General features: G+C 45.2%; 1 protein-coding gene across 8 annotated transcripts in view; it reads right to left on the bottom strand.

Moving 5' to 3' along the window:
* Positions 1-16559: 16559 nt before the first annotated feature.
* B3GNT2 (UDP-GlcNAc:betaGal beta-1,3-N-acetylglucosaminyltransferase 2) overlaps positions 16560-21549 on the bottom strand; it is a 74101-nt gene continuing 69111 nt past the window's right edge. For all 8 annotated transcript variants that reach the window (XM_061559130.1, XM_061559127.1, XM_061559125.1 and 5 more), the window contains one exon: positions 16560-21309. In XM_061559130.1, coding sequence (XP_061415114.1) covers positions 20078-21298 — 1221 coding nt within the window. In that variant the 5' untranslated portion in view covers positions 21299-21309 and the 3' untranslated portion in view covers positions 16560-20077. The remainder of the gene's footprint in view (positions 21310-21549) is intronic.

Raw genomic sequence — 21549 nt, 5'->3', positions numbered from 1 at the left:
CCACGCTTTCTGTTGGCATAAAGTCTCTAATGACCGGCTTTGGTGACCAAACATCAGATTTGTTGGCAGGGAACAATTGGGCGCTGTACATCAATGGGGAGCCAGAGGCACCCTCGGGTAGGATGCTCAAGCGGTTTGAAGCAACCGATACATCCGAAATTGTTCTCTCTGCTGTGGCAGATGTGGTCACTGTAGTGGAATGGATTAGAGATTGTGTGGTGGTGGCAACTATGCGAGCCTGCGCAGTCACGGAAGGTTTAGTCAATACGTTATACGTTCCTGCGAGGGGAAAACTGTGCCACCTTGTACGTGATGCCTGCAAATACCTACCTTTATGTATACGTGTGGCATGTGTGCCAAAAATGGATTTATTTTTAATAGCGTTGTGCGAGAGTCCACGTAGAGAAGCCTCAACAGGAAACGCAAGTAACGGCTGAGATTTGATCAAAGATGCCACTGCAGAAGCCCTTGTCTTTTGTTTGCTCGAAGCCACGCGTCGTTTTGTCCCCTTGACCAGTTCACTCATTTTCCAAAGTAATGAAGTGCGTGTCGATGACTGTGAAAGATTGTCAAACGCCTGCGCAGTTCCTCTAGACTCACTCCCAATAGCTGTGCGAGAAGATGGATATCTGTCCACGCTCACCCCGTGGTAATCTGTTGGGAGAGTCTGGGTACTACTGCCTGACAAAGCCAGTGTTGTAACTTTGTTCAACTGCATAAAATGTTGGGACATCACTTGAGACTGGACAAACGAAGGCTCTATCTCAAATGCAGGTCCCAAGGAACCCTTGGTGTTGGAAGTTACATCATCCTCAAGGACCTTGTCAGAATACGCATTTGGAAAATTATGCATACCGCTCTCCGATTTTACAGAATTTGTAACCATTGTTACTGAAGTGGGTGAAATTAAATTTATTTCTAAGACTGATGCAAGTGTGTTTTTTGTTAAAAATGATGGGGTTGGCTGAATAACATTTGGAGGCCCCAGTAATTTGCTTTGGAGCATTGGTTTTAAAAAGCCTGGTGTGTGAGCTTTTGCAGCTGCCACTGGTGTTTCATTAACAGCTTCTGCAGCCCTCAAATTAACACCTGATGATTTAGGTGAAGGAAGTTCAACATGATTATGGGTTTGGTGGAAATTTACACTCGGATCTCTAACAGTCACAGACATAGACAAACGAGTTTGATTTTTTAAAACTGGCAATGCAGTAATGTGCTTGGGTACTTCTGCATCAGATATATATGGAACATTTTTCTCAAGTAAAATAGCAGAGGTGACGTTATCAACTTTGGAGCCCAGTGGAACTAAACGTTGCTCAAACTCATTTTCCAAAGCCGTTTTGTGACGTGTCTCATTTGCCAGCTCGAATGGAGAATAACGAACATCATGATATGGAATGTCTTGTTGGATGCCTTCTTCAGTGCCACGGTCTTCATTAACTTCCAAATCCCATTCATTTGTTAAGGAATTAATGTCAAGGGGAGTCTGATTAACAAAGTCTTCCATTTCAGAACTTAGTAACACCATCCTGTCACTGTCTGCATCGGAAGCAGGTTGTCGAATTACGTTTATCAATGTTGAGTTATCACCAGACTCCCCGCAGTTCAGCCTGCTCAAGTCCAGTGTATCCCACTCGTCTAAAACAAAGTATTCTCCCCAGAAGCGACGTGGAGCAGCAGAATTGAGTGCCTGGCGGTCGCCACTCACGAGCAGTACGCTTAGCCCAGAGCCCTTGGGGGTGTAGTAGTACGTGTCGTGGCCCCAGCATGACAGCACCATGGCCATGATGTTTCGTCTAGGAGACTCCTCAAAGATCAGCCGGTCGCTGTGCAGGCAACACTCGTCTCCTCCAGTGAAGCCGCAGATTTTCACAACGATGCTCTGAGTCTCCCTGACCTGGAGGTTCCAGCTGCACCACCCCAGCTCTGGGTAGCTGTCTGGGAAGTTGGGCGAATAGAAACGCCCAGACTTGCCTTGCAGCTCAAACTGACAGCTCTCGAGGGGATAAGCCATCCGAGGAACCGCGTAGTTGGGTGCTGCAAAACAGTGAATAACTTATCGGTATCCAATCACCCCGAACATGTGACAAACATTATACCAATCTAATTGTTACATAGTTGAGGCCTATGATAATATTTTAAGGTCTCCAATGAATACAATATAGCCCTTCAAGTGATTTTTACCTGTTTATAAAATAGAAGGTTATGAATTTAATTGTATATTGATATGGATTGGCATAGGTTACACAAATTAAACTTACACACAGTCACTCAAAGCTGACGAGTAATTCACAGCTTAAGATATTTCGGTTTCAAACTCCAGCACGGACAGGGCGAGACACTTTCTCAGCATTTACTACATGGGCCAGAGCAGAAATTGATACCACTTGAGGAAGCGAAACATATGGCAAACTAAACATTTTTTTTATTTTACCAGGTAACACTCACCGAGCTATATAGATCTTTTCAGAAGCGACCTGGCCACAAAATGATAGATAGCTCAACGAAGTAGCTCATCCTGTGGAAATTTACAGCAGAAAAATCCACGTGACCCCAGGGAAAACATGCAAACTCCAAATATACAGGTGTCAAGGTTGGGATCGAAGACACGATATCCTGTATACCAGGCGAGGTAGTTAACATCTCACCACCATCTCGAGTAAGAGCAAATTAAATGATAACCCACTCATTACAAATGGTTCTCACAATTCAATGTCATTGACCACAGAGAAACTGGAACCGCTCAAGTTCTGCCACCTCCGATTGTACCGGCAAGGAAAAATCTGCTCTGGGATCACAAACCAATTACCGCAATGCCGGCGAGGCTGCGACGTAGCCCCCCTGTCTGCGCGACCGTCAGGAGGAGGAGGAGGAGGTCGGTGTCCCTTCTGCCTCGAGTAGCTCAGACGCAGGGACCGCGTGCGCAGCCGCAGGCGCAGGGGTGAGGGCAGCCAGTGCTGCAGGTACGAGTGCACGAGCTCGCCCAGGAGGTGCCGCCCGTCCTCGTCATCGTCCGCCACCAGGCGGAACACGGGGTATCCTCCGCCCAGGTGCACGATGCGCTCTGCCAGCGACGGTGCAGGCCCCATAGCCGACCGCTCGCTGATCACAGCCTGGTTTCCATCCGCTGGAATACCGTGAGGGGGCATCGGCGGAAACTTGCCGCTGGCTCCATTATCGCAGCCGGCCTCCAGCCACTCCTGGATGTAGTGGTCACCGGCGGCGGCATCAGCCCTGGCGCTAGGCACGGCGAGGTAGCGCACCTTCACGTAGCTGTGCAGCGCGTGGAAGCTGTGCACCGGGGGAATTGATTCGGGGACAAATGCCACGTGGAGGCGGTTGGTGGGCATCGCAAAGAGCGCGCTGGAACAGCGGTGGGCACACAGCTCCAAGGCCACACGTCCGCCCAGCTCTCCCCACCGCCCACCAGGGCCAGCCGTCCTCCCGAGCCTGTCGCCGGCATCACCGGCATCACTGGATTCATCCGTGCCGGCCATCGGGGTGAGCACCACGAAGGAGTTGTGCTCGGCCGTGCAGCTGCCGTCGCTCGGGCAGCCCAGGCACACGTGGACGAGCAGGCAGTAGTCGGTCGGCACGGTGAGAGTGCACTCTGACCACAGCCCGGCACTGGCCTCGCTGCTTCTGGCGTAGAGCAGGCAGAAGGGCTCTAGAACTCCCTCAAAACCGTCGACCTTGCGCTGGCACGGAGTCTGTGGCATCGCCAGAGGATCCAGCCCTGCAAGGTGGAAAGGGGGGGGGGGACTTAAATCAGCATCTTTGGTCCAGCCAACGCTTACAAAAGTTAGTCATGCACAATTTATCATCTCGTGCTTTTTGCAACTAAGGGAATGTTTGTCACGGAATTTATATTGATATTGACGGTCAAGTCGTGAGAAAAATCAGTATTGGAAAAGTCACGATATGACTCCATGGTGCTTTGTTCAAATTCACAATTGCCCTGACCAGCGTGAGCTCCGTGCCACTATCATAGCTTTTGACACGAGCCTATTATATATATTCAAATAAGCACTGCAGATCCTCTTTGTGTTCAGCGATGTGTGCACGAGTGTGAATATATAATTTTATTTCCACATTTCCGCTACGGGATAGAGAACGGGAAACATCTGGACATGTGCCAATGTCTACACTAATAGGGGCCACCCAACCAGCCACAATTTTTTTTAACGGCTCTTAAAATGTAGCATTCACTAGGGGTTCTCACAAGCGAGACGTTGTTCAAAGTCTGCCTCCTATATGCAAGTGCACTCGTTTTAAAACGTATTATATTACGTCCGATATTCACTGCACCGCATTTATGGCCATATAATGTCTATAGACACGGTGGTAAGTTCTCAAACTTGTAAAACGACGTCCCTACATGAACAGAAGACCCAAGGCTGATGGCACAGCACTGTACACTACTCTACCTTGAATTGAACACGAGTCAGAATTTAGCACAATTCGACACACCAATTAATGTAACCTTTTATTTCAGCTCACCAAACCAATTCACTACCCCGTATTACAGAAACAAGCGGCCTTTTCACGATGGAGCGATGTGGTGGTGGGAGTTTTGAATTAATCGTCGACCATGATCCAATCCACTGCTAGATGAAGGCCTTCCAAGCAGTCGGCGTCGCACACAGGTTTGCAGATATAACGATCCGCATAGCACCTGCACACATTCGGGTTTGATCGCTCCATCTCCCGAGGGGATGTCCTCCGAGGGGACGGGTTTTGCCGAGAGAGCTTCCAGAAAACCACCGCCGAGTTCCAAAAGACGATCTTTGTCAGTCAACAAGAGAGCCACCATCACGGCCCAACGTTGTGCATAACACGTGACATTGAAGGATAAAACAAGCAAACTTGGCCAACTGACCGTTCCTCTGAAGAGCCTGGCGAAGTCGGATTTCGCTGGCCGCATAATCAAACTGCAGGACAATAAAACAATGAACACCACGTCTCACAGTAGTAGTAGGTTTTTACCCTTTAAACTGGTACAAAACTGACACCTTTATACAAGGCATCATGTTTGCAATAACCACAACACAAGTAGTCAAAATGCAAACAAAAATAAACAACTCTGATGATGATAATAACCACGTCTCACCTTTGATTACAGATCCTCAACAAAGTGTATTTAAAATCCTTTTTTTTTAAACCACTAACGGACGTCTATTATATTAATGTCCACAGTGAGCATTAATATCAATGCAGCAGGTTAAGGTAGTTCAGAAGGAGGCACAAATTGTGTGTTAAAGTTACTCACTGGGGGCTGGGCTGTGGGGACATCAGTGCAGAAACCCAGGACCAGTCTCGGCAGCCCAAACAGCAGCAGGAGCTTCAACATCTCTCCTCACCTCCTCTCTCGACTCACAACCTCTCCCACCTCCTCACAATCTATCCCACTGCGTCTGCGACACCACGGTACAATTCTCGTGAACTCTTCACGACGTAAAGCAAAGGTGAGATTCCTCTACACAGTGATCAAAAAACCCGCCCATCAGCAGGTGATGGGCCCCCATTTCCCGCTGGTGATTGGATAACAATAAAAAAACACATTATCAGGGGGTGGCCAGAAAGAGAACAGATCCAAATACAATCTCCACCCACTCCCACCTGAAGTCCATTAAGTAATTGTCATCGGTGGCACTAAATGGTCCAGTAATGCACTCATGTAATTGGCTTTCACATTGAACATATACAATCCGGACATTCAAAAAGCTTCATCTTGAGCGTATCGTCACGAGCAATTGCTGCTACAACTCTATCTATAGACACCAAAGTAAATTAACAGCCTTTCATATTTTATTTTCAAAATGGGTACTAACGTCATTATTAACCTGAATGCGCTTGAAAATCACAAATTCCACAACGTTGCCATTTAAAATGGCAGTCACCATTGCACATTAATATTGTCCAATTAAAAAAGTTTTTTGTTTAATATTTTGTCCAGATACAAAAAAACGCGGTAGTTCGCTGGTATTAACTAGAAAGCCTTCCATAACTCACCTATCATAAAAAAAGCTTCTGAGACTGTGTAACATTTCAGTTTCCTTTAATGTTCAAATAAAGCAACCTTTCACGTTCCTTTGATGGTTGTAAGCCTTAAGTAGTATTTCATGTGTGCGTATAAAAATCCCATTTATGTATTCGTCAATAAATGGTCTTACAAAAAAAATTGACTTTTTGGCCAATCGTCGTACTTCATACCACATCATAGGCGAACCCTTCACCTTCCCTTATTTTAAGATATTTCCCCAATAAAGGCCAGAGTGTTGATGCCGAATGCTTTGAGTGTTTCGTCGTTTTTGCGCCGTTGTCGACGCAACAAAAATCAGCCATCGCCAATAAGTGAAATTGCAAATGCGTGGCTGCAGATGGCGCAGCGAACGCAGACATTTAACTTGGGTAAGTTCTCAACAGAACAGACACACGCGAAGAACCGGGGTGGCATCTTCTTGCTTCTTTCGGTAAAGTCACGTAGAAGGGAAGTAATAAAATAATAAAAATAAAACATAATATTTTATTATGTTTTATTTTTAATAAAAATAATAATTTTTAATAAAAATAAAACATAATATCTTCTTGGTTCTTTCGGTAAAGTCACGTAGAATGGAAGTAATAAAGTAATAAAAATAAAACATAATATTTTATTATGTTTTATTTTTATTAAATAAAACATAATATTTTATTATGTTTTATTTTTATTATTTTATTACTTTATTACGTCACGTAGAATGGAAGTAATGAAATAATAAAAATAAAACATAATATTTTATTATGTTTTATTTTTATTAAATAAAACATAATATTTTATTATGTTTTATTTTTATTATTTTATTACTTCCCTTCTACGTGACTTTACCGAAAGAACCAAGAAGATGAATCCCTGCAGTCACGAAAGCTTTAAATCGAAATTTAACCGGGGTGGCGTTTGCGTGATCGGTTAAAGGTGCAGCCCTTGCAATTTCTCGCTCACCCCGCTGCTTGACGGAAGGGTCTCCACTAGAGGGACCTCCAGAGAGCCCTGTGGTAATTCTAGATTTGAAGTTTTCGTGACTGCAAGGATCCATACTCTGTTTTTTTTTGGTAAAGTCACGTAGGTTAAAAAAAGAAAACAAATACATTTAATCACGACGTTTCGTGTGTTACCTCCGAAACGTCGTGATTTAATTTATTTGTTTAGTTTTTTTAACCTACGTGACTTTACCGAAAAAACCAAAGAGTATAAGCCCTGTGGTAGTAGCGATGAAATATTGACAGGGAAGCAACTGACTGATGCTGAGGGTGACTTGAAGTGATTCAGTGCCACTGTTCGATGGGAACTGTGATGGCGAGAAGGCCCTCTAGAGGGCATTGACCCTTACTCGTCCACGCTTGTCAGACGTCAAATAAGAAGTGAGACGAACCTCACACTTTTACCATTTATACTGCTGGGGTGGAAGTCGAATCGGTTTCACTCATGGGTCGCAAATCCATTGTGCGAACCATTACACCACGGCACAGCGTGCTTTGTGCGTGATAATGTACATGCCTTTCATTTTGTTTGGTGTAAGTCATCACATCATTAAAACGCCATGGCGAGAAGAGGCGCTATTGCAACTATAATGACGGAGTGGATTCCATGAAATGGAAACGCGTTCCAGAGGACGTCGGTCCTTGGAGATAGAGCGATGAAATGAGATCGATGGCAGCTGCTGGGTGGAATTTTTATTGCATGGATCGTAAGATGGCAGTGGATTGACCATGTTTATAGCCACGAAGCACTGTTATTATCATGCCCCATGGTGTATAGTGGACTCGTGTCCATGCTCTATGGCCTCTCTGTGCGCTATGAATAAGAGGAATTCCCCGAAACGCCTGATATATATATTTTCTCATTCAAGGGCAGTGTTTGTTGTCGTATGTGTTGAGTTTCTTATGTGTGCCTGTGCACCTCTGCCAAAAATTGTGCCCACAACTGTGAGAAAAAAAACATTTGGTGATACTTCTAGCCCATACACATTTTACACGTGCTGTGAAGATGGTCAACTGCCCGAAACGTCACACACTACATGTTTCTCACCGTTAAGGCCAGAACTATTGTACTCTTGCGGATGGCAGCGATATGTCCAGGACATAAATGTCGATGTCGAGGTCTGCTAGCCACGACGAGAGGGTTTGCAGGAGAGAGAAAGTTCGTGTCGTTTTGCAATTCCTCCACCGATGCAGGAGTGCAGACTCGAGTCGTTAAGCACACGGTCCATAGTCTGTGTTGTATGGCCACAGTCGCATCTCCCGTTGCTTGTTTTTAACGTGTCTGTGTATTTTTCTATTTAAAGCGTTCGTGACTGCAGGGATTCATCTTCTTGGTTCTTTCAGGTAAAGTCCACGTATAATGGAAATAATAAAAAATAAAACATAATAAAATAATTCTCACGACGTTTCGGCCACAACGCAAGCAGCCGTCCTCAGGTGAAGAACAGGTCTGTCGAGAAGACAGTCTGAATGACACACCCCAGGCTTGGAGCGACTGGGGTGTGTCATTCAGACTCTGTCTTCTCGACAGACCTGTTCTCCACCTGAGGACGGCTGCTTGCGTTGTGGCCGAAACGTCGTGAGAATTATTTTATTATGTTTTATTTTTATTATTTTATTATTTCCATTCTACGTGACTTTACCGAAAGAACTAAGAAGGTGTCTGTGTATCTGTATGGGTCTGTGAACAGTACGGTGCTGTTTATGAGTCTCCACAGAACATCTGTGAATCTCTATGCATCTTTGACTCTCAATGGATCTCCACAGTACAGTAGAACCTCGGAGATCAAACGCACCAGAACTCGAACAAATCGGTGTTCGAACAAACCGAACGAAATTCGGAGGTCGAACGGGTATTCGCGACTTGAAAGAAGCTGTGCGGCTGAGACGCGTATGGCCAGCGTGCATGACGCTTGCCCAAGGGGACTCCCCTTCCAAACAATAACACCACCACCTCCTCCTCCTCACCACCTTCCACTCAAGCCAACAACTCTCCTTACTACAGATAAAGTGAAGTTCAATGTTCATTTATTTCATTTATTCCATATATTTATTCATTTATTCCATTTATTTATTGTGTTTCTTGTGTTTTGTATGATTTTATGCACGTAATTACTGTAAACGTCGTGTAGAAATGCTTTATAATTAGAGATGTCTTGCGTCTGGAACCAATTAATGTCATTTACATTAATTCTTATGGGGAAAATGTATTTGGTGTTCGAACAAATCGGTGTTCGAATGGCCTTCTGGACCGAATTAAGTTCGATCTCCGGGGTACCACAGTATATATAACTCTGTCTCAGTGAATTTATATTTGTATCTCCGGGTTTACGATGTGGTCAATAGTTTGGTGTGCATAATAACCGCAATCGTACTGTTGCGGCTTGTACAGGGTGGTCCAGATGTCTTGTGACGCCCCTCCAATTAATTCACCCCTAAAAATTTACTCCTTTGCGTATTAATTTCTGTTATAAATCCACAACAGTACTTAGATAATTAAATGGGGGGAGGTGGTGGAGGGGGAGGGGTCACAAGACATCTGGACCTCACCCTGTATCGCACACGTGGATAAAACGAACAAGCGTGTGATTGGTGGACCCCCTTCAATTAGCTGGAGGTGGGGGGGGCTGAGAGCGGTGGCCACGTGGTGCCTGCGACTGCCACGTGGCATTCGAATCGTGGCCATTCCGGAGGTAACAACATACAGCGCCAATTAACGATAAAAACGATAAAACAATATTAAAACGCGCCAATTCGGAGGGCGGGAAAGGTGTAAAATCCTCGTCGTGATATATACTTTATTGTGGTCGTGTGTGTTTTTTTGTATTAATATGCGTCGGTAAATTGCGTGGAAGTTTTAACAAGTTTCCCCCCATATACGCGCGCGCGCCATTTTAGCACGTGGCCCCGTGAGTGCGGTCGTACAGAGCCGTGGTCATTCCACTGCTGGATGAAAGTGTTGCCTTACTAAGATGTGTCGGTGGTAGACAACACACACACACCCACCAAATACGTGTTTGCCCAGTTATAAATCGTGTCTGAATTAATGTTGCAAGTCTCTTTTAAGGGACTGCAGATTACTGTACTTTCGCCGTCGAGTACAAATGTCGTCGGTAGAGCGTTCGCTTGTAATTAAACTTTATTTTGTTAAATAGCCACGTATTAAATAGTGTTGTAGCTGGCGAGGGGACGCGCACGAGAGTATCAGCGCCGTGGAGATGGAGCGACGAAATTGAGCTCGCATGGAGAGTCCGGGCTCATTGTTCCATGGCGGGATCGTGAGATGTTAGCGACTGATTTCATCCAGCAGTGGATCTATCGATACTGGCTGACGATGACTAAACGTTGGCACACACACAGGGGAATATATTAAATTCTGGGGTGAAAGAATGTGGATTATTAATTCACAATTGGTGGTGAATGTACCCTATGACCGTATCACATGCGTCAGATCTGCCAAGCTCTGGCAGGCTTGGGGGGGGCCACATCTTGATTTTCTCGTTCCACGTCTTTTATGTTTTCAAGCGTGGCTAATAAATGATGGTCCCAAGCCATACACCACCTCGGACGGTGGTGGGAGAGGCTCTCATCTAGCAGTGGATCGAGAAAGAGCTGTGCGTTTGAATTGGTACTGAGAGAGTGAGAGAGATGAAGGTTGTGGCACCAGCCGAGGTTAAGGTTTGTTACAAGTCGTCCCATTGTCTAAGCCCGCAACCTTCAATTTTGTCGTCCACTTCTCTCGTTTATGGAACGCTGCTGCGAATCTTGAAACAATGTTCGGCGCGTTTGGTTTTTATTTGTTCGCTATTCAGGATTCAACAGCTGATGAGGCTAGGAAGGTTGAAACCAGTTTGCTCGCTTAAATACTTAATGGATAATAATACTTGGGATAGCCAAAATGATTATGGCTCTGCACCAGTTGGATGGAGACTCTGGCTGGTAAAAGTAAAATTCCCTTTGCCGATAACTAAATGAAAAAAGTAAACGAAAAATGGTTAGCGGTTTGCCGACAACCTTATGAAAAACCGGTTTTGCCACCCATAACTTTATAGAAACGACTCGAGCAGTAAACGGGGACGTGTTTACCTTGTTAAATGAGAGATGTAATACGGTTGCTGCCGTGTTGCACTAGCGCGCCAGGCCCGCGATTAAAAATAAAGAAATGGGCCAAGATTCTTAAATGCCCTCCCGCCTCTGTCCTCCAGGAGTATGGATGGGGAATGCCACTGAAAAGGCGTCTGTTCGGCGAGGAGTAGTAGACCAAATACCCTCTTGAGCGGTAAGGTCCTGCTGCCAGCAACTCGCATGAGCGAGCAAATGATTGCTGGCTTTGCAACCACTACCCTTTAACTGAACAACGAGGGGAAAAGTACTAACCACGCAGTTGAATTAGGTCAACTGTGCGGTTTGGAACTTCGTTTTGGCCAATCGGTACATTCATTCAAATTCCATTGCCAATGATTACCAATTCCTGAGTTCGGAAGCAGTAGTCCTGAAAAGGATGACCTGTTTACCGGTTATCGTTTGACAACCAGTGGCGACAGATCAGCATTCTGCTGTTATGTGTGCGAGGGTTGCATTTGGCCCACAAGTGGTCCTATTCATGGAGGAGGGAACAAGACCACAATACAGAACACGCGCCACGCGTGGTGGAGCAACATTGAAACACGTCACGCCTTTTCGCATTGCTCCACCGAAAGCGTATTCCAATGTGTAAAATGGACAAACATCGTCTCGTGCGAAACCTGGGGTCTTGGGGGTCGGGTAATGCCACAGCTTCCACTCAAGATCACAGGGGGGTATGGTTCATATGCTGCCCTACCCGTCCTCGCCAGCAATGTTGGCAGTTGCTAAACAAGTAAACACGTGTGCTACTTGAACAAACGGGTGTTGTGACCGGCGCCTTGACTCGTGCGTGCAGAACAAACGGTTCAAACCCAGCATGAATGTTGGAGCGTCTGATTTGGTAGTTTAGCCTGCCAAATCAGACGGATGGCATTCCAGAAAAAATGCTCACGAAACTTGGTGTTGTAATTGCGTTTACTAGATCAGACCGTTTTCCTGTGCACCCAATGTCGTGTGTGAAAATTAAATGATCTGTTTGAAATGACCCTAAACAGATCAGCGATTCAGAGTTGAGCTGTACATGGACATTTGTTTATACTTTATGTCGAAGACAGAATTCTGTCCGTTCAGAAGGGCCATTGTCCAAAGCAGCCAACTTTATATACTTTGTTTTCCAGTGTTATTAATGACAGCAGTAATGGGTTTTTTTTATCCTGTGCTTGCAACTTAGGGTTTCATAATTAAAAAGGAATACTACCAATTTTATCATAGCTTAATACATGTCTATTATAGATGCTGACATTGAACTGATAGCATTTTTGGAAAAAAATATTTGCATGGCCAATCTTTGTTGCAGGTCGCAGAGAACACGAGCAGTTGTACAACAATGAGCAGCAATCCTCCCGACCCACACCATGTGGACATAGAAACCAGCATCTCGACGGCAAGCCAGAGGCGGATGGACAGCACGCTACGCCAGGCGTTGTTGGCCATCAGCCAGCTGCTCACACAGCCACAGCAACAGGCGGAGCAGACCATCACCATGTTGAGCACCGAGCAATTGAACAGCCTCGTGAAAGCAAATTTGATTCCCAGCAGCACCACAATGGTGGCACCCGTCACCGCTGCTGCTGCTGCCGTCGCTGCATCGGCCGTGCCTCCCTGGGCTGCTTTTCAATACGGGGCGATTGGATGGCCGTACGGACACAACCCATACCTATACCCTCAGCCCAGGCCGTATTCGCTTCCCTGCATCTGCAGCAACTGTCAGCCGACACAGTGCTGCACAAGTCACCCGTCGCACCTGCATGCACCTGCGGGGCAGATGCAGTTGGGTTGCACTCAGCCCGTGCCTGCTGGCGCCCCGCAGGAGTGCGGTCATCATGCACATGCACACACTGGAAAGTGCCCACAGGAAACTTGCAGCCAGGAAAGCAGCCGCCCCAGCACGGATGGAGCCAGTCGTTTCACGCCACAAGGCGACTCAAATTTTTACGGCGGGGAGTCGCGTGGCATGGGAGGGACCAGAGTCTTTAGAAGGAGAGATGACGGTGACTGGAGGAGGCAGAATGTGCAGGGCCCAGACTCGCATTCTGGCAGCGCGGGAGGCAGAGGGGCATCCGGTGGGTGGAATGAGCAGCAAAACTGGGGCAGGGGTGGTTATCGAGGTGGGAGCAACCATGATGATGGTGGTGGTGGTGGCGGGCGTGGTGGATGGCGTGGTGGTCGGGGAAATTGGTCGGGTAGAAATGTTACTTCTGATCGTAAACGGCCATGGGAATCTATGGAGTCCAATAATCGTGGTTCTCAGGATTGGAACACAAGCTCCTCATCCTTCCCCAGGGAACCTGCCAAGCAGCGTAGTGCTCCGTGGTTGGCACAAAAGGTTGATGGAGAGACCCCTAATGCCACAGCATCTGTTGTATTGTCTGATGATTGGGAAAATGACCCCGCTATACCCGAGGGCAGCGGGGAAGAGAAAAGCCAGGCAAGCTAAAATACATATATATGGCGGGTGAATTACCACACCTGACTGCCAAATGAAAGCAACAGTTGTGGCTGTGATTAATCAACAGCAGATGTTCAATCAATACTTGCTTTCAAGGCATATAACATTCATTGGTTAATATTTTTACCGACTACATGCATCAAGGCAAGGAAGCATTATTTACAAGGTGACTGAATTTGGGTTTCGGCTCCCCTAATTAATCCAGGTCCTCAAGTTCAGGGAGTTTATGATCAAAGCCCAGTCACCAATGACTGGACAAAACATTCACGTTAAAGTCGCTTTTTTCCACTTAATTTGACTAAATTCCAGCTTTGAGAATTTCCAAATTATCAGCTTTGTATGTAATTTTAAGTAGTAATGATGCGTGATAAAATGTGCTTCCTATCGTGTGGATAAAAGTCACTTAATGGAATTTCATAAGTAGCTCCACAATATATGCTTCTCTGGGCTGCTCTTTAACCCAGGGTGATGCATAATCCAAAGGTCCGAATGGACGCTTCTTGTCATGGAGAGAACACAATTGGAACAAAATTGTGGGGAAATGACAATGTATGCAAATTATTTTGAAATCTTGAAGCTAATGGAACAAATTGGATAGATGATTCAAACCAAGATGTGCAAATGAAACAAAAACATGACCTCTGACCGGAGACAATTGGTAAAGTCATAAAAAGGTTAATCGTTGCATGCCTGGTTCCATTGGATGGTGTGATCATTTTGAAATAAGTCGACATTGTACGAGTAGGTGAGTTGATATGCCAACTACCCTTACGTGCTTTACAAAACTTGTTAACATGTTAAACTAGTTATAGTATTTGGTTACATCACTTGAATTTGTATCACCGATGTAAAAAAAAAGTTGGGAGTCTCACGTGGCTTAGAATGTACGAGTACTTTTAGTTTCCAGCTGGATGACAAAATAGAATTGCTTTGGTGAAGAGTGCCACGAAGTTGTTTGCACTCCTTTTCTGTTATTTTTCTAAAATAGAAAAACCTCTTAAACGTAGAGTAATGGCACATCTTTAAAGAATTGGTTATTCAATTTTTTTTGTGTTAAATGTTAATGTGTTTTATCTGAACTTGTGTTGCACTGGTTTAAGGGCAGTTTTGCAATCTTAATTCAGACTGGTTAGGGGTCAACAGCATTTAATCTCTCAGGGGTTGATAAAATAGCGTACCACATTGTGGGACATGATAGTTGACCGACATATACACTCAACCCTGACAACTGTATAGTTTCTACCATTTGCTCACAGATAATGACAGGCGATGTGGTACCAAATGCTGGTTTGATTGCTGAAGCACCTTTTTGATGTTTTCTTGAGTTAATGACAACGTGTGGTAGGATATATGCTGTTGGAATAACCCAGTGTTGACAAGTTGTCTTGATTGTTAAAAAAAACACGTGGATGTTTTATAAGCATTGTGTTTGGACTTCTGAAGAGTCATTTCATTGTCATGCACACAAGTTTGTTATCAACGTGTTATAGCCAAATAAACTGTTTATGCATTTAAGTGTGCGGTATATTACATGCATTTCCATTAATTGTACATACCATCAAAATCCTGTGACTATCCTTCCATATGGCCGATTGTGGAAGCTAAGCAGGTTAGAGCCTGGATCGTGCTTGGATGGGTAACCACACGAAGAAAGGTCTAATAGGCATTGATGGCTGAAGAGGACTGCTTACAAATCCACTGTGGCTCTCCACTCCCCCCCCCCAACTCCACCCCTCCCCATCTTTGTCAACCTGCACTGACCTGTGTGAAGTATAGCCGAACATTCCTCACCGCCCACAAGGCTTAGCGAGGCCCTCATCCAGCAGTGAATTGTCAAAATGTGCCTCAATACGAGCTGTATAATTAACAACCACGTGGCCCTCCGTATGAAACAAATGTTAGGACTCATACTCTTAGTTCTTTCGGTAAAGTCACGTAGGTAAAAAATGAAATTAAAATTAATAAAAATAAAACAATTTTTATTTCATTGTTTAGCTACGTGACTTTACCGAAAGAACTAAGAGTATAAATCCTTGCAGTCACGAAAGCTTCAAATCTAGAAAAAATGTTAGGACGCTCTCGTCGAACAGTGGATTGGCAAAGAATGGCTGTACATTTACCAGTGTGGAAACCCAACACTTTCCCAAGCTCATCTGCAGGAATAAAATTGTGTCAAGTTTTCACAATTCACAGCAGCACATGGGCTAACTCCACAATCACTGCCAGCCAGTTTTGTTTTAAACTTATGATTGGCCAGAGCAACTATGTTGGCCAATAATATGAGCAATCACAACCACTGCATGTGCACAAAATGTAATTATATTTCACGTGTAATTCACTCATGACGTGCAGTTTTTATATATGGTATCTTGACAATGCACATCGACAGTATTACCTTGTCCTTTCACTGTAAACGACTATACTGTATAATAGACAGCCCTTTTCAATCTGCTGCTGCATGAAGGCCTCCCCACACTCCGTCGTGCGTGGAGGCTTGAATCACTGTAACACGATTTTTGTTCCTGGGTAGTGTTATTTTCTAATTGCTTATGCCTCAAAAGTATAGAAAATGGATATTATTCCCCACAAACTTTGCTTTTTTAAATCCTTTACATTAAGTTCACTTGCTTGCTTGCTTAGGACCGTGCAAATCTTTCGGTCGTTTTTTAACCCACTTCCCGTGATCCAATCGAGCTGACATTTTGCACACAGACTCGTTGTGCGTGACAATGCATGTTCGTGAACATTTTTTTCCAAAATTTTACACTTTTTAGGACAAAAATATATTTAATTACCAATTGCTTAATGCTGCCATGCAATCATCTGACACATAGGTGGCAGCCATCTCAAGCCAGAGGACGAGAGGACTCTAGCCGCCACGCATATAAAGGATTTATAGTGAAAAACTTTGTTTTACGGGTTATACTTGTTTATATCGCGTTGGACAGACCGACATAACTATACATTTGCGTGCATGTATATTTATTTCTCTTAGCCAACACACCATTAAAACACATTTATTATGCAACGGCAACATTCAACAAATATCTTTCAAAAGGTGGTTGCACTCATTAAAAGACACAAGCCTTCAGAGGCTCATCAGTACCTGCCATATGGCATGGAAGCAGCCAGGCTCAACACCAATAAAAACCTGCAATATTTGTTAAAACTCAACTCGGCAGGAATCATTCGCCAAGCCCATTTGTGATAGCATAACCCCCCCTTTCCACCGGTACATCTGAGCTACGGGGCCTTCAGTATGGATGCTTATCCACTGGCTATTTGCCATGCGGAACCAGCAAAAATTCAGTGATACTCTGGACTCGCAAGACCCATTGCGTGTGATGGTTAGTCGTTATAATGTAAAGACAGCACGACACTTAAGTGGCATGGCTCACCTGCAGTGGAAAACCTGGCACCTGCCCTGGCAAGGATCAGATGTACAGTGGAAGAGAGTTATAATATGCGAGAGCTTTAGATATATTTGCAGGCCTTCGTTGAAACAGATGCATATGAAGACTAAATTAACTTTGAAATTGCAATGAAAGCATTGGAGATCTCTGTAGTATCAAGTCCATATAAATGGGACTGCCAAAACATGAAAAGTTTATCTTTGGTATTTGTAAAAACGTACAGGAAATATGGCTTGGTGACTAACCTGCCAAGTTAAGTTTCCTCAAACTGCAGTCCAAATAACTTGTTCCCATCCTCTCATCGGTGGCTTATCGCCAAGAGGAACTTCATTCACCAGATGTTATGATCAATACAGTAGTCTGACAATGCGAGATTAAAGTTGATACCGGTCGCTGCACATAGATTTTCTACTTCCAGAAACAGTGATTTGTAAGCGTTCAACTGGACAAAAATTATTGGAAGTGTTTTTTTTAATATTAATTTAACATCGAGTTTCGAAATTAAAGATTAAAAAGTGTGCGGTGGGTGAGGGAGTGCAGTCAGAGGTGGGGAATATATTTAGCAAACTTAGTTTTAGTTTCTGGCAAAGGTATACCTATTAGCTGCTTTGCATTGTAACAGGAAGGTCTCAACACAAATAGAGGAAGCTTGGAGCAACATTGCGCGTTGTGTATTGTGCGCTGTGTGCAATGCATGCACCGTTCTGTGTGGCTTCTCCCCCACCACCCTCCACCCCAGCATTGTCTTGCGTAGCTTCATATGCTGCAAGATTGAAATTATGTAAAAACTGGGTGAAGGAAATGTGCGGTCCCGCACGTCACAAAGACAGGTCCACGTGACAGGAAGGCTGCTTGGCCCCTGAGCACCGAACCTGTTGCAAATACTGTAGTTGATTCAGAACGTTTGAAATTGTGGGATGGAAATATTCTGACAAAAATATGACTATGTGAATGACAGATGAAAGCCACTTGCGGGCAGGTCCATTTGATGCTCCTAACAATGGAGTGTAAAGCGTATGTGAATGTATAATGATAAGTTAGTAATAATATTCATACAAAACAAAAACAATTAAGAAATCAAAATTACAGCCTGTTGTTGTTTTATTCTGTCACGATGAAGGACTGTCAGCCAGGCCTTAATTCTATCTCTGGAATAATGTTATATGGAGTATTTCATCTTCAATGCTTTTAATTAAAATAAATCAAGTATTTTTGCCCTTGTAAACACAACTTTTCCTCGCGCTGATTTTTCCGGATAAACAGTGTTAAAATGTTGACAGTTACCCTTGCCGTTTTTCAATGTTATCGTTTAAACCGGCTGCAAAAATGCTAACTCTCCACACTTGGCAAGCTTACTCTAATATAAATAACCCACCCAACACAAGAGGCACTGTCCCTACTTACATTCATCGTTTTCACCATTGCAGGCAATGTTGGGTTTGGGTTCATCCAGGAATAAAGGCACAAGATCTCCCCCCCATCCACTGCACTCCATCAGTCCTCTGAGATCTTCAGGATTTTCTTTTTCATATCACACAGCTGGAGAGAATTGTATTTTCTGTAAACCCGACACATTTTAGGACCGAAACTATACTTGTGGGGACATAGTGAAGGTTTAATCCAGGTGCGCAGCGCAACTGGGCATTGTGGGTATCCAGATATCTCCAACGTGTTTTGAGATATGACCACGAGACACCCAGAATATGATTTGACTTTAGTCATGGTATTTCTTGAGTCTGCATATTTTTTTCCTTCCAACAAACCAACATAAATGGTGATTATGCTGACAACTGGACCGAAATATACAGTGGGGTCAGTACAGTAACAGATTTGGCAGCCAATATTTGTGTAGATTCATCAATATAAATTACAGAATAGTCGAAATTATTTTATCTGTGACAAGGTCGGGGGGGGGGGGAGGGGAACTTCACGGAACCAGTCTGTAACCTGACCAATAGCCACCAGGAACCGTGAACGAGCAGGACACCCCTAGCCTCCACAACGTGGCTGCATCCTGGGTTTTAGTTCATTTGAAGTGGCGCTGCAGCATGTTGTGCTACAGCAGAAACACCACACCTTGCGATCTCTTCGAGGGCTGCAGAAGGCCGTGACATCATAACTTGCAACGCTCTTTTTCAACAATCACAAGCAAAAAAAATAAGTTACCCGTTTGGTTTCATAAAAATACGTTACAAGCGACTGCTATACAGTATGTACAGATGGTGCGAGCCAAAATAGCTAAAAAATACACAGGTACAGTATCCAGATGGTTATACGCAAATTAAGTTGGTTATACAGCAGAATGGTTGCGTTTTGAATAGAAGCTTCCAAACTTGACGCAGACCATCCTGACATTTTCTCGCATGCCTAGTTGAGTTCTTTTTTTAAAGCTAGGAGTTGCTATGATTCGTATATGAAGTGCATTAGATGCGAGGGCGCAATTGCCCAAAAATCTATAAGTGTGACAGAAATTGTCAATTCACATCAATAGATATTCAACACTATAGTATTACCTGCACAAGTGTAATTTCTTCAATAAGTGTTGCTATCAAAATCTCATATACACATAATTTATAGTTATAAGCAAGAAAAGGCATGGCTTTGTTATAAGATGTGTTAAACTATAAGCGTGAGTTGTGTATTTTTTTACAAAATTTTATTCTGCAATTTTGCATAACAAAAATAGAACAAAATGGCTATTAAATAACTTACGTCGCTTGAAATATAACAATACTAACATTCACAAATAATAATTATCTTTAAAACAACCCTATTCGCACGCAAACAGTCCCCGTGACGATACAAAACCATACTGAGCGAGTCCTGTGCTAGGAATGGGACAAGTATAACAAAGTTTTCTCCCTTTGGTTGAGACGAAAATTTGCATTTATGGTTGACTGCCTCGATAAGGCCACACGGAGGACACCCACAGCATGAAGTGCGTCATGCCCAACACTGCACTCGCGCTGGTCAGCCTCGGCAGATCGGTGTTTGCAGTGTGCAGGGGGAAAAAAAAATCACTAAGGCAAAGTCTCTGGCAAGGATATTATCAATTGCACGGGAAGCTACATCAACACTTTAGGTTGGGACTGTGGAGTGACTTCCAGATATCCATCATCTCGTGCGGGTTGCGCGGGTGCACGAGGATGAGGTCCCTGTAGACGCATATGTTGTTGCGCTCCTTCTCAGAGATGTCAAATGTTCGGAAGCCAGAGTTCTTGGTGGGCGCGAAGCCCATGCGCCGGAGGCACATGCCCACGTACACGTCGTCGATGGGAAACTGCATGACCTGGCGTGACACCTGGTGGATCCGCCGCGCCATCTCACCCGAGTAGACGTAGCCGCCGCCGCCGGCGTACGGCGGGTACGCGCCCTCGAACACACTCTCCGGGATGTAGTACTTCACCTTCTTGTCACGGTGCGGCCCGGCGTTGACGATCACGTCGCCCAGGAACAGGTTCTGCACCTTGTCCGGCGCCGTGATGTTGCTCAGCAGGGCGACGGTGCGGTCCGTGTTCACGAACACGTCGTCGTCCCCCTTGAAGATGAAGCGCACGTCGGAGCAGCGCTGCTCCACCCACTTGAGGAAAAGCAGCTCCTTGAGCGTCAGGTTGAAGAAGCTGTCGCGGAAGTCCCACTGCAGGATGTCGCTGTAGCGCTTGCTCTCCAGGTCCAGCAGGTGCTGAAGGTTTGGCTCCAGGTCAGGGTTGGCCGGGCGGCCCAGCAGGAACACGCGGCGCACGGTCACGTTGCCCGACGTCTCCGCCCCCCACGACTCGCGGATGGCCTGCCGCCGGTCGAAGTGCGCGATGACCGACTTGATGGCGAATAGGAGGAAGGGCCGGTGACCCGCGCACTTGCGCGGCTGGTCGATGAGCTGCGGGAACGTCTGGCAGTTCTGGTAGAGCAGGAAGTCTCTGAAGGACTGTGGCAACGTCTCAAAGTCACCCACTTCGTTCGTCGCGCGCACGTTCGGCTCGCAGCTGAACACATCGGGCGCGGAGTTGTTGGCATCGTGTTTGCTCACCGCGGTCACGGAGCCCCTCTGGCTGCCATTGACGAGGATCGGGTTGTAGGACCTCTCCAGCCGCCACTGCTCACGGTTCCAGTATGCCTTGGGTGGCTCGTCCATTCGCCAGAACGGGACATCGCTCGCCGGGATGATGGGGGTGCCGCGCTTCTTTGTGGACGAGCTGAACCCCCGCGACAGCTGCATCGTGAAGAAAACGAAGAGGTTGGCGATGACGGCGCAGACCAGCCACAGCAGTGCTTTCTTCTTCAACATGTTCATTGCACACGCACCTGCGCACCAGAGACGAGGAAGAGCAATGGGAAAACCTGCCGTCAAATAGGGTACAGATATAACCACGGAGAATGAGCAGAAGAGGCGACCGGTGTCCCAACGTGAAACATGTTTGCACAAGGACAAAGCGTTCCAAGTCACACAGGGAGCTACATGTAGTTAAAATAAATACCCATTCGTTGCCAACTTCCAAATAATTTGCTTTCAAATACCATTCATGTGACCCTCTGACAGCTGAG

The sequence above is a fragment of the Lethenteron reissneri genome, chromosome 25 (assembly GCF_015708825.2).
Source record: "Lethenteron reissneri isolate LAM-NWPU_2019-01 chromosome 25, ASM1570882v1, whole genome shotgun sequence".
Classification (NCBI taxonomy): Eukaryota; Metazoa; Chordata; class Hyperoartia; order Petromyzontiformes; family Petromyzontidae; genus Lethenteron; species Lethenteron reissneri.
This window is presented reverse-complemented; position numbering and strand designations above follow the sequence as displayed.